At 38.4% G+C, this 14,370-nt stretch overlaps 1 protein-coding gene across 3 annotated transcripts in view; it reads right to left on the bottom strand.

The window, feature by feature from the left end:
* ESYT2 (extended synaptotagmin 2) overlaps window positions 1–14,370 on the bottom strand; it is an 82,844-nt gene that overhangs the window by 42,647 nt on the left and 25,827 nt on the right. For all 3 annotated transcript variants that reach the window (XM_042042759.1, XM_042042760.1, XM_042042762.1), the window contains exons 2-5: window positions 9,311–9,352; window positions 8,588–8,722; window positions 6,722–6,798; window positions 544–616 (exon numbers count right to left, since the gene is read on the bottom strand). In XM_042042759.1, the coding sequence (XP_041898693.1) occupies window positions 544–616; window positions 6,722–6,798; window positions 8,588–8,722; window positions 9,311–9,352 (327 nt within the window). The remainder of the gene's footprint in view (window positions 1–543; window positions 617–6,721; window positions 6,799–8,587; window positions 8,723–9,310; window positions 9,353–14,370) is intronic.

Here is a 14,370-nt window from a genome sequence, read left to right as displayed (position 1 = left end):
ACAGCTCAACGTAAACAAATTTGACACAAGAAGCACAGCAGCATCCACAGGTACTAGAGCAAAAGCAGGTAAATGCTTATAGGTGTGTCAAGACACACATGCAAAAGATCTTCCTCAGGGAGAGATCTGTTATCAGGAAGTTAAGGAAACCTCAGAAACAATATCAAATGGAAAGACTACTAATAGTAATTGCATCTAAACCAGTAATTCTGTCTGACAGTGAGATATTAAATGAAACAAAATTTTAAGGTCTGTGGTGCCTTCATAAACTGAGCAACACTTGAACACATGACACATCACATTGTCTTGACGTGAAATTATCTCCAGCTTTTCCTATATAAATATTATATATTTGAAATAGTTCTACATCTTAAAGGAATTTGATCTTTTAAGTCATGTTACTGAAATTACCATGCAATATCAACACTATTTAAATGAGAAAAAAAAATAGTAAGCTAGAAAACTACAGTTTCTTTCTTATAGATTATTTCATCAGAAAATAATGACTGATATGAAAATCAAAAGAAAAAACTTTAATTTCACCTGTATACTTTTCACACCAGCTCTGCAGAAGTACCTCTTGATCTCCAAATCAATTTCACAGTTTCCAACGAAACTAAACCAAAAAAGGAAGTATACATTTCACTTTTATGGACTAAATTGCAATAAACTGTTGGTTCTGTTTTGCACTGTCATGACAATGTATTTTGTATCTCAGTGTATGCACAAAAAATGCACGTTGAAATATCAGAACATAAAACAATGTCAGTCTGCTAAAACATCCCCTTCAAAACATCACCACTGTCATCAAAATCACTCAAATTAATACCTAGGTTTGCTATCATCTCCAGAGGGATGCATAACAGAAAACAAGCAAGAGGCCCAACTTTTGGGAAGTAATGGACACAGAACTCATACTCCATTTCACGAAAGCTCTACACAGATCTCATTGATAGTAAATCTACCCAAATTCATTCTCATCTAACATAATCATGAGAAGCACTAGACAGAAATGCGTGTTATGCTAAAAATGAAACTTGTCTGAAATATTCATAGACTTGCAAAGCCAGTCGTACTTAGAATTTCAATAAGCAGGGCATGCTGAGCTGAATGATCCTCTAAGCAAGTTTTATGCCAAAAACAGTTGAGCCCATTCTGAAGGGAGAGAAGGCAGGAAGCAAATTAGAGAATATATTAAAAACTATGCAAATTTTTCCCTGAACAGTTCTTGTATTCCGTTTTTGGGGATGCAAGGTCAAGTGATTGGAATTTCCCAGATGCTGCCCTGTATTTTAGATTTGACAAAGACGGTAAAAAGAAGTCCCATCTATTTTGCCCATGCTACAAGGCTACAAGATTATTCACACACAACTGAGGCTTGGATTTTTAGCTACCCTCCTTGAAGTTTCATGCAGTTCAAGCAGAGCTGAGCTTTTTTCCAAGAGCTGGTACTGCTGTGAGACACACTGGTTCTGAAAACCAACAGATTTTGAGACTCAACAAGGAGTTCAGGAAGAAAGCTTGAGACTCTGATTTAGTAAGGAATTGGTCAATGATTGTACAGAATGAGAGCTAAAAGCAAAACCCAGCAGGTTGAATACCATGCTCCAGGTAGGGAGAGGTGAGCTGGATGAGGACACTGGCTAAGTAGATAGAGGCTGTAACAGAAGAACAAATGAAATCTGAAGAGCTTTCTGAACAGACTGCCTAGGTAAAGAAAATGGAAGAAGGAACCAAGTGGGATGGAGATGAGGCAGATTAAAGCCAGACACTGCTGGAAGGAGAGAGAAAATGTTTCCTCTGCAGGGCATCCTGTTCCAGACTCTGCAGCAGAGCCCAGTTTTCTGCACATTAGTTCCTCAGACCGGGCCTGTACAGTGAAACACTGTTAGCTGTGTTTGGGAGTATGAAGGGATGTTATTACAAAAATGTTTGGGGAATTGTGAACAAAATGGAATTCTTCTCTTCATCGGCCATTCTAGGCTCAAGTCAATATAAAATAAATTACTCTCACAATAAGAGCAGAACAGCAGGATTGCTGTTCCTCCCCCTGAATCTGATGGCCACAAGGTACTAGCAAAAGAAAACAAAGACAAGAGCTGCTGCATTCCGCATATCCACTATCCAAATCATCTGTAACCTCCTCTACTCTGTGTGTGGCAGTGCTGTCTTTCGGAATTCAACAAATGCAAATCTTATCAATCCCTTAAACAGAAATAAACAATAGCACCAAGACTTTCCTGTAAACATCCATCACTGGAATTTATTTTTGACTATTGAAAAGATAACACTATGCAGAATCCTTTTTGTTCAATGGCCAGTTTGGGGAACTGGAAGACAACAACATGATGGGGTCTATGTCAAAGGAAGGTGACAGTTGCTTTCCTTGGAAAGAATGTAGTGTGACTGTACAGTTTAAAAATAGGTGCATAACTTCTAATACACAATTTAAAACGATGTAATTTCTATTTTTAAGCCATCTAACTATATATAGACATAGTAGGGATATATATAAATACACTCCCACATATTTATATATAGTTGCATAACAACATGACACAGAGAAGCAAGGTCAATTAAAACCTGCAACTGAAACCTCAATCTCAACACTCTGCAGCATCAGAACTATTTGAGTTATGAAGACCGGGAAGCAATATACTTGTTTGAAAATCCATAACAACATGATGACAAACTGCAGTAAAAATAGTAACAAACTGCATTTGAGGGGACTAAGTCAACAAAATTTAACTTCATAATAAAGCTAAATATGGTGTTATCTCCTAAGATATTTGGCTGAGTCCATTAACAGTCGATGCCTATGCAATTCCACTGTAATATACCATACAACTTGAAAGTTCATTTTGTAAGCAAATTCTGTACATTCAGATCATAATATCCCAGAAATATTTATGATCCCTTTAAGGTACGGAACACTGAGATAGATTACAGTTTAATGAGGACACTCTTGTAAGAATATTAACAGCAGCTGTACTGAATCAGAAGAAAAGTGCAATGTACTGCATGTGGTCATTGTAGCCCATGAAAGATATCCAGAAGAAGAGAAAATAAAAGGTTAGGACAAAAATATTTCCTATATAACAGAGATATGTGGTTCTGTACACTGGACTATCTTAATTGTTTGTAGAAGGTCTTTAGACCCTATTTTTCAACTGTCTTCTGGCAGTACAATGTAGTGAGTTTCCCCATTCAAGTACTCCACATCTGAAAAAATCTGCCATGTGTTTCAATCTGCAGCCCAAAACTCTTTCAGTGCATCAATTTTTTTGTATCATAAGAAGCTGAAAAAACTCAGGTTACTAGTAATTACTTCTTCAGTCTCTCAATCTTTTTTGCTTTCTTTGCTACAGTTCCCATTTAAACTGAGTTTATCTTGTTTTCTGTTGATCCATAACCTTTAACTTCCACCAAGTATCTACTACATTCATGCACTTTAGCAACTGTAAGACTCCTTTTTATTAACAATTTATTTAGATTTTTATCTTCATTTGCTCAAATAGATGAAATTTTTCCCTTGCCCGTATTTGTCATCAAGAACTAGACTTTTAAACTGTAACATGACTTTTGATAATTTAACATAAACTCCACAGTAAGAGAAAGGTAAAGCACTCCCTTCACAAATACGGTCCTCAAACGGAACCTTTAAATACAGTCTCCAGTGAGTGCTTTGTGGATTAGCTATTCAAGCTACTTAGAGTGAAGTTCTTAATTGGATCCTGAGAGATGCACAAAACCTGTCCCGAAGGGTTCTGAAAAATAGTCTGAAGCAATGATCATAATGCACTCAGTATCCTTGCAGAAACAACAGAAACTAAACCAAAACACACTCCTTTTGCAATTAAAATTAAAAGCAGACAAAAAAAAAAAACCCTCAAGGATGATGCAAAAAAATACTCTAGAGTTTCAGAGACACATTGAAACTACTTAAATGTACTGTGGAAGGTCCAAAAGCAAATGCACACACCCCACCACAAACAACTGACAGTAGAAAGGCTAAAAGAAGCCACAATAGTGAAACTGCAGGATAAAAGGGGATTCTTAAAAGAATTAATGTACTTTAAACAGAAAAAAAATATAAATAAAATAAAATCTTTCCTTCCTTCCCTCACCACACACCCCACAGGGCTTGGCTTCCTACAACTATTCTTATGAATGTTGGAAGAGGTTGTTTTCCTTCTCAACTGTATTTAGGGAATGAAGGGTTTATAGAAAGCTCCTAACTTTAAACTTAGAAATAAATTAAAATTATAATGAACTAATTTAACTGGAGATTAAAATCTACAGGGGTAAATATTCCAAAGGATGGACTTTTCTCCAGCAGCGAGACTGTTCTTTATAATCTTGCAAAACTGCAATGTAAGACAATTTAGGGTTGGTATCTGTACTTGACTCCATATTTAAATGTACCGAGAGACACTTATTCTTCCTGTTACTACTGAGACAATCCCAGTGATAAGACCCTCAGAGGACCTATAAATGAAACTGTTAAAAAGCAAATAACAACACCAAACAGTAACAACTGATATTGGGGGCCAGGGGGGCTCTGTCTTAAACTTGCATACTAAAAGCTTTTGAAAAAGAGCCCTTTCCAAATGAGGTGCCAAGGACAAGTCTTAAATATGAAATAGGACTTCCTTTGATGATGGTTTTGTCTAAGCCTTAATTCCTAGAAGCTGTGATAGTCACTCCACAGCTCTCGTTTCCATTTTCTTCCTGGAAGCCTATGCCACTGGCAGTAGGGACAGGCTGTTGGGCTCAACAAGCACCCAGCTGACCCAGCACTATTATTGTTATTTAAACCACTTCAAGGAATTTCTTTCAGCCTTTTAGATTGGATTCTATTGCAGCTGTCTACTGTTACCGCAGGCCTGGGCCCTAGGGTATATCACCGCATCCCGCAGCCATAGGGAGGAGGAGGAGAGAAGATCCAGCAGGCAGGAATTGTGCAGCAAGACTGATTTATTTAATTATTTTACAAACTCTTTTATAGACTTTTTTCTTCATAGTCTAATTGGACAAAGGATCAGCCACCCCTTGGGGTGATTGGCTAAAATCCTAAAACATCCATTGTCAAAATATTTTTCTACTGTACCATAAACAAGACTTTTCAAGGTTGCAGGTGGTTTGATTGTTTACATAACTCTGCTACCGCTTCTGTGAGAGAGAAAAGTCTCTCACGGACTTAGAAAATAGCAAGAAAATCCTTGCTAGCAGCATTTTTGTATCTACAGTCTACCACTTCTCTAAGTAGGCCGCAAGTGAGACATATGGGTAGAGATTTCCTTCAGGTCTACATAACAGGACATTATTCCTGAAATTTTTGTACAAACCTACTGGCCTTTTTACTTTTACCTACTTCATGAGGATGAGCAGAAATAAAAAAACCAAAAAATACTAGATTTACTCTTGTCTTCCTGTGAATAGTTCTGCTTTAAAGGAAAGAAGTGGTCTTGGAACAGAAACAGCTTCTCAAAAACAATTTCCATGGTCTGTTTGTGGTCAGACAAAATTGTTTTCCTGAGGGCTTATATCTGCAGAGGTGAGGCTGCTCTCACAGCTGCTGTCAAAAGTGCCAACAAAGAAAACTGAAGGAAATTTCTCCATTAGGGCTAACACATTCATCCAGTGAAATAAGCTCTCAAGAGTTAATCCTGTTGTATTTTGTCCAGGAACACCAATCCCTGGTTTGGATAGCTGTCTTTTTCCTAGAGAAATAAAGTGATTCAGTTAACTAAAGACTGGGCTCTGCTCACAGATGTAGCCCCCACTTGCTCTGGAACCCAGGGAAGGAGACAGCAGCATTTTCTCTCATCATTTTGGGGCCTGCCCAGCTCTGCCAAAGCAGCAGAGGCTTCAGCATAGCAGAGCTTTAAAAAAATAATTCAAAATTAAGAATAACCACATTCAAATTTTGGAAGTAACTCTGAAGCTGAGATGCCCAGTGACCCTTCTGGCTACTGCCAGGGAAGCAGTGAGGAACACAGAAGGCTGCTCTTTGCTCAACTGCCAATGACTGACAAATTTGGCCTCTCCATAACCCATGACCAGGCAAAAATACTCACTGTAACACAGACCTATGATGGTCAATTATAAAAACATTTCTGGGTTCACTGACTGAACTTCCAAAAAACTGCAACTGCAGATTGTGTTGAGAATGACTTGGTTAAATGTAGGGTAGACCTACTGAAAAACCTATATAAAAGGGGCTAGGATGAAATGGCAAAGAAACGTGAAGCGATGAAGCACAATCATTCTGACATTTTACAGTACTCTGGGTAAAGTAAGCACAAATACTTCTGTTGCTATCACTAATTTTTTCTAATACTATGTTTATAAAAAGAATCTAAGTAACTGAGAAAAGTAAAAAACCCAAAAAATCTTACATCTTAGATTTCAGACTAAATTTAATGGCAAAGTATTAATACATCAGGAAAAAAAATCGAAGATAGTGCTTTATCTTTGGAAAGTATTTCTTTATTAACAAACATTACTTTAATAATGAAACCAAACAGAGTTGATATTCCATTTCCCTCAGATAAATGCTATTTACAGCATGCAGTTTCTTCCTGCATTCATACACAATTAGAACTAACTACATTTGCATAATGAAGCAATTCTCCTTTCAGGCCAACATAACTGGCAAATCAAACAATGTGCATATTATAAAGCATAGACCCCACTGAAATATGGTAATAAAGTTTACCTGATTTGAAGATCCAAAATGATCTGCCTTTTGTCCACATTTTCAGTGTACACTTTTACACCATTTATCCTCAGAGGCTGGAACAATGAAGCAAGTAAAAGTTGGATTCTTCTACAGAAGCATATTAAACTCTTAAGTTTGAAATAAAGGCGAAGAGAGGCACATTCAGGCCTGAAGTTAAGAATCTACTATAAACATTAAAAGGTGTGAAGTAAGGCTATCAATTTCGTTTGAATTCTTATTTCAAGAGTAAAAATTACCTTGCTGGGATCCACTTAACCACAATCCTTCTGGCAATTACCCTGGGTATAGACCACTAAACTTCAAGATTTATAAAATATTTAAAAATCAAGCTTTCCCTCTCCCCTGCATAAATATCCGATTTTTCTGTACAGGTGTATGTCTAACACTCCTAAAGCATTCTTTTCTGTGCAACTACAACAACAAGTTAAATTTAATTCACAAAAAGGTAGTTGCCTCAAGTAGAATTTAGTGACGATAGATGGAAAAGAATCCATAACTCCCAAAAAAAGTTATGTCAACCACTCTGTGCTCTCTCTCTCTAAATCATTGTGTTGACACTCGCCTCTCTCCCTTCCTCATACAGAACTAACACGTATCAAGCACACACTCTGAAGCCTCAAACATTCATCAAACACTAGGCAGGAGAGGATGACCAACAACCTCACTTTTGAGTTTTTCCTTTCTGGAAAAATTGTCGTATTTCTTTTTACACCTTTTTGATAATTTACGTAAAACCAAAATCTCACTGCTGTCTTGGGGCTGTGCAGCTCAATCCACTCAATCAAGGCTGCAGTATAAAGTAAGAATAGCTGTTTGTCATGTCAAAGATTACTCAATCCAACTTCAGAACCATACAGAGGTCTGGGTGCTAATCTAAAACCTACTTAAAATTAGTATGGCTTAAAAGGAATGCTACAGTCTGTAATACAACTACATCTAGGGCAGGACAGAGGCCTTGTGTAAAAGGATTTACAATTTAAAAAAATAATAAATCCAACACACAAAAGGTCCAGTAAAGCATAATGAATTGTAACCTACATGAAACAGAGTCACAAAGAGAGAAAAACAATTCCCCTCTATCACGCCTGAAATTAATTTCAGGTTTCCTAACATTTGGGGGTGTGTGGAGGTGTTGATTTTTAAATCCTTACTTGAAATTCTATTTATGACACACACAATAGGAACACGAAAGGCAACTTCAAACAAAAGCTGTTCAACTGCATCTCAAAGCAGTAAAGTTCTGGTTGCTGCAGAGAAGATTAAGTAGCGCTGAACTCATTGCAAGCAGAGGGAACTGAGCTTGCATTGGTCAAACAGGCTCTTCTGCAAGCATGTGCAACCCCTTCTTCCATGGGATGAAACAGAAGACAAACATCTGTATGCTCCTTAATGCTGTGCTATATGCAGTCCTTTGGAAAGCCAAGCCAGCAGCCTTGCCATTGAATCCACACATAACATGATTAGAAGTGCATCTGTTACAAGAAAACTGCACTTGGATCATCTGGGAAAAGGATAATGGTCCCTGCTCACTTAACATGGCTATAAAGCATTACATGAACAATATTAAAATCACATTGCTGTGAACTCTTCATGTGACAAGGCATTACTACACTTTGAGTCCTCTCCAAATTCTCAGTCAAGTTTCTGAAGCATAGATCCCACAAAACATAGTAAAGCCTCTGCTAAAAAACCCACACATTTTTAGTTTATTGTTACAACAGAAACCAGAATCAGGCTTATGAGCAAGTGTCACTGAGAAATATTTCTGTGTAGATTTGAACAGACTACATGAAAATGGTATGTAAAACAGGATCTCTTAAAAAAACTTCATTGGACACTGACCTGATGACCAATATCAATCTTTGTAAAACTGAAGGTACTGAGGTGGTTGTTTGCGCCTCTTACTGCTGGTTCTATGGTCTCTCGGAAGAGTTTCTCAATGAATTGACAAATAAAAGGCCACATCTGTTTTACAGTCTAAGGAGGAAAAAAAAAATCTACATGGAAGTACAGTTCTTGAATACATGCATAAGTTATAAATGTAAAAAAGTCAGAACTTCACTGCATCTGAATTTTCTATCTGAAGATTCTATATCGCTTTTTTCTTACTATTTTCTAATTAACTCATGTTCTTCTATGCTCTTTGATGAAAGATATTTTTTAAAAAGCAAGCTACGTAGATTTATATCTTAAATTATCACACACACAAATCAAAACCATAAATTTCATTTATTTTTAGATTATAGGTCAGGAACCTACAGTAACTGGAAAGTATCCCAGACAAGTAGAAAATTAAAGACTGTGTTTACAGCTGCTATGACTTCCACACAATTACAGCTGTCATTACTGTAGTGCCACTTAAAATCATTTACAAAACTCACAACTTCAGGACCATGAAACTAAATTTAATCTTTCTTGTGACTAACTGGATCAACAACCAGAGACTTCAAGTGTATAAAGCATAATGTTAAAACTACTCTGTTCTCAGGCTCTTGCCTCACCTTTTATTTTAATCTCAGCTTTCCCTCCTGCTCCTTCCCATTTGGGATCAATGTTTCTCCTTACCTTGTTGAGCCATTCTGCTCTCTCTGTGTCTGGAAAATGTACCTAAAAAAATCAAAACAAAACACAAAACAAAAAATTAATTCAAATACGAAATAATTTTAGTCAACTGTGTCCAGTCATTTATAATACCGGAAAGCTTAGGGATCTCCCTAGACAGTGGACAACATATTGAACAGTTAACATTCTTGACAAGAGAATCAGCATACAAGCAGATAAAAATATGAACTCATTTCTGAACTATATAAATATATGCTTGGACTGGTTTCTAACAGTAGCATCTGGAGTGAAGTGTTGCTGTAACACCATAAACAAACTAAAAAACAAGCACAGCCAAGACATCTTGTGTCAACCAATATTAACACAACACACATGACAGAGTCCTAACTGCCTGCACTTCTACTTCCTTTCATTCATGCCAAATCTTTTTCAATATCAATAAACCATGGCTATAAATATTTATTCAGTGAAGTTGAAGCTCAGGAATATGGATTTAAGTTTGGCCAAAAGCCCTTCGAAAGACATTTCTAGTGACTTCTTTTCTTAAACAACTACAGAAACTAGTCAGAGACAGTATGACAGTTCATACACGGGGCAGAAAACACCCAAGGCAATATGAAAACATCAATTAAATGCTGGAAGAACAGACACAGTTTTCCAGACATAGAAGGAGAGCACAGTTAGTAGCTGTACATTTTACACACACACACATACACAAAAAACCCAACCAAAAATCACCACCGAACAAAAATAAAGCCCTGAAGAAGCAGAGCTAACAAGCATTTCTTTAGAGACTCACAGGCTGTAGGACAAGATGCAGATCACACCTCCCAAGCACAAAGAGCCTTTGAACAGACTAAAAAACCATGACCTACATATAGTGACTTTCGTGAAGCACTGTCTCTACTTAACTGAATTGCGAAGTCTTAATCTCTTCATAGCATAACAGATTGTACCACTGGCTCCAAAAGCAGCTATTTTTATTATGCATATCCCAGATGAGAACAGTCAGTGACAGACGTACTCTTTAAACTGTATTTTCAACAAGATGAATTTGATAGCAAGCCCCACTAACAATTTTTTTCAGTTTTTATTCAGTTCTTGAATTCACAATCAGCACTAACATATTCTTCATATACTCAATCTACCCTCAGAGCAGTCTTTACTTTCATCTAAACCTCCACGTTTTTGCTATGCTAGAGGATTGGCCCCTGCAGCATAATCAATAAAGTCACAGTTATCTCTCCAGTCTGTTCCTTTTTCAACATCCCCAGGTCCATAACAAAGGTAAGTCCTATGCTTCTACAGATTCTTGAAGAATTACAAATGCTGCTATCTTCCACTGCCAAGAGAAGTTCTCAGCATCTTTTTCAAATTATGTTTTTCAAGTATATCAGGTATCTCTCAAAACTATTACAAGTGGTGCAAAATCATTTTTGCACCAGTTTAGCTGTAAGAAAAAACATTAAACGTGGTTTATTTTACTAAATAAGTTTTAAAAAATAGAATTATTAATAACAGATGGAATGATTTGGGAACCATGTTATTTTATTTATTTATAATTAATTTCCTATAAAATTATGGTGGGTAGAATGTCAGAGCTCTGTACTTAGAGGGCTGGGGGTGGTGTCTGCTTTTTGCAAACAAAAAATACTGAATTTTTTTTTTTCAACATTTGCAACACCAGCAAAATTACAGCTGAACAGAGCTTACACTCAGTTTTTGTCTTGCAGGGTTCTCAAGTTGCTCTCAATGGTCAAAACGTTAAAGGAACAGAAAGCATGAATACTGTTAACCCCTGTGCTAATAAATAACATTTTGATCTTTGTCTAAAATATTTGTCTTCTGAATCTGCAAACAGAAAAGGTGCCGATTCTCAGTAATGACTTGTGCATGATGTTGGATCAACAGAGTTCATTCTGATTTGCTTAGGAGAGCTAGAGCTATCAGTGATGTTCAGTTTCACAGGGTGAGAACTGCAGAGCTGTTCCACATAGTGGAGACCACCGTAATCCAAGAGGAAATAGTCAGCAACCTGCTACACCACTGAGACAAGCACAGGTCTCTGTGGCTGGAAGGGATCCACCAAAGGGTACTGGGGCAGCTGGCAGAAGTGCTCACAGAGCCACTTCCCCAACATTTACCAGCAGTTCTGGCTAACTGGGGAGGTCCCAAGTGACTGGAAGTCAGCAAATGTAACCCCATCCACAGTGGCCTGGGGAATTACAGGCCTGTCACTCTGACCTTGGTGCCAGGAAAGATCATGCTGCTGATCTACTGGTATGACAGCGTGAACCAGCTGTGGATGTGTCGACCCTGACTTTCGTGAAGCCTTTGACATGTTTTCCCACAGCATCCTCCTGGAGAAACTGGCTGCTCATGGTTTGGACTGGTGTACAATTAGCTGGGTAAAAAACTGGCTGGATGGCCAGGCCCATAGAGTGGTGAACAGAGTTACATCCATGGCTGTAACTCTGGCTGGTCACAAGCATGTTCCACAGGGCTCAGTACTGGGGACACTACTGTTGGTATCAATGATCTGAATGAAGGGATCGATTGAGCCCTTGGTCAGTTTGCAGGTGACACCAAGTTGTGTGGGAGTGTTGATCTGCTGGAGGGCAGGAAGGGTTTGCAGAGAGATCTGGTCAGGCTGAACACATTGCCAAGGCCAATGGTATGAGGTTCCACAAGGCCAAATGCCAGGTCCTGCATTTAGGTCACAACAATCCCAGGTAGTGCTAGAGGCTAGGGACAGAGTGGCTGGAAATTGGCCCTGCTGGAATGGACCTGGAGGTGCTGGTAAACAGCAGCTGGGGTTGTTTATCCTGGAGAAAAGGAAACTCAGAGGAGACCTTATTGCTCCTTACAACTTCCTGAAAGGAGGTTGTAGCCAGGTGAGAGTCGCTCTCTTCTCCCACGTAAAAAAGACAGACGGTAAGAGGAAACAGCCTCGAGTTGCATCAGGGAGGTTTAGAACGGATATAAGAAAAATTTTTTCATGGAAAGGGTTGTCAAGCATTGGAACAGACTGCCATGGCAAGTGGCAGAGTCACCATTACTGGATGTATTAAAAAAGTCTTGCAGTTATGGCATTTAGGGACAGTTTAGTGGTGGATCTAGCAGTGTCAGATTAATAGTTGGAGTCGATCTTGGAGGTCTTTTCCTAAATTCTATGGTTCTACAGCCATTGCAATGAACAGCAACCAACTAAAATAAATAGAAACAACCAATTAAACACACAGATGAGGAAAGGGAAAGAAAATTCACGGAAATACCAAAAGCAAACCTGTCTGCTGTGAGTAATGCAAGATATAACAGTTGTCATGTTCACCACTCATTTTTAGTCTTCTGTACAAGTATCCAGTTGACATTCAACAGAAGAGACACACTAGACTGAGAGAGGCTTCCCGTTCTAAATATAACCTCAGCCCAGATAAAATTCACCTTCCTCCACAGGGTGATCCAACTTCCCAGATTCAGAGTATAAACTTCCTAAGGCGCAGGCCACGTTTCCTGTACCACGCACACAGCTGACATGCAGTACACCGCTGTGGAATGAGGAAAAGAGGTAGCATCTCTCTTGCACCTATCAAGCACTCTTCACATTCAGTCCCAAATTATGCAGAAACATTTGAAATAGGTTGGGAAACAACCAAGAGGCCACAGATACTAATATCTAGCCATGTATGCTAATTTATTCATTTTTGATTTTATCTACTCTATAGTCTTTATTAAGACCTTGCTTAACAGGACATGGTTCTTAATTTTTCCACAGATTTAATAATTACTTGTCCTTTAGTGTGCCACACCTATCATGCTCCTACAGTTACATGAGTTGGTGTAGTGTTGTATTTCCCACTGATTCACTTATTAAATGCCTTTCACATTGTTCCCCCTGCCATGTTCCCCTGCCCCTAGCCCTGGACACTCCCTCAGGTCCTCCCTAGTGGTTCCTGTACCCCAGCTGGGCCCATGTACCACCCCTGAGCCCCCGAGAAAACCTCCAGTGCTTGGATCAGGAGGTCTCTCTGCCTCTGGGGATCGCTGGGACAAGATGTAACTATTCAAAGATCCTCTTAAAACCTTATAGAGAGACCCTTCTCGCCTCCTTTGCCATCACTGTGTTGTAAAGCTGATAGCTGCCAGAGCAAAACCGCAGGGACGTCTGAAATGGACTACGGGATAGCGACAGGGTCGCACTGCCCTAAGCAGCTCCACTGAGCTCTCAGGAAAGCTGCAGCTTGCTAAACTAAACCTAGCGACTACAACAAGTTGGCACTAAGCCAATTATATAAGCCTAGTTTACTCCTGCAGTTGCATGTGATAATAGGCAACAAATAATACAGTATCTTCCACTGCCAATTCTCATCCCTTTTCCATTCTTGCTTTTCTGCTAGCTCATTCCACTTTTAATACAATTCGGTTTGGTGTCTATTCTGACACTCAAAAAAGAGCAGAGAACCTTACATTTTCAAGACTGTGAAATTTTCAGTTAAGTCAACCTTGAATCAAAAGCTGAGTTTTACTTAATCTTTAGATGCTACAAACCCAGGTTGTCTGAAAACAAAGAACAAAATATTTATCAATCTACTAATCCCATATATTTTTAGCCTGCTATATGAGACCACAATATTAGTGGCAAAGTTATATTTTGCTTTAAGAGTTTTTGACTTCAAACACAATCTTATGCATAGACAACAGAAGAAAGCCTGAGGGATGGAAGTTGGTACGCTGGATCAGTCAGGACTGACACAACAGCATTGAAGCAACTGCACAAACATTTTATGGCCAGAAGCAACAATCAGACTAACTGATGTGCAAAATCTGTTAATTCTTGTATAAAAATCTATTGACAAGCACGACAGAAAGAAACAGAAGTCAAGATTTCAGCTAAGACAGTTAAAGACTAAAAGCGTTTTCCTCTTGGCTTCTGTTAGTAAATTGCTCATGCAGGTTTGGCAAGTACCGTCATTGCAACCATCAGTGTAGTAATTTATTATTTAAAGCAAAGTATAACAAGAGAGAACTGTTGCAAGAAATGCTCTAACAACCATGTTCAACAC

The sequence above is a fragment of the Corvus kubaryi genome, unplaced genomic scaffold, assembly GCF_017639235.1.
Source record: "Corvus kubaryi isolate FWS band 111438036 unplaced genomic scaffold, C.kubaryi_AGA036_p1.0 37398, whole genome shotgun sequence".
NCBI classification, from domain to species: Eukaryota; Metazoa; Chordata; class Aves; order Passeriformes; family Corvidae; genus Corvus; species Corvus kubaryi.
This window is presented reverse-complemented; position numbering and strand designations above follow the sequence as displayed.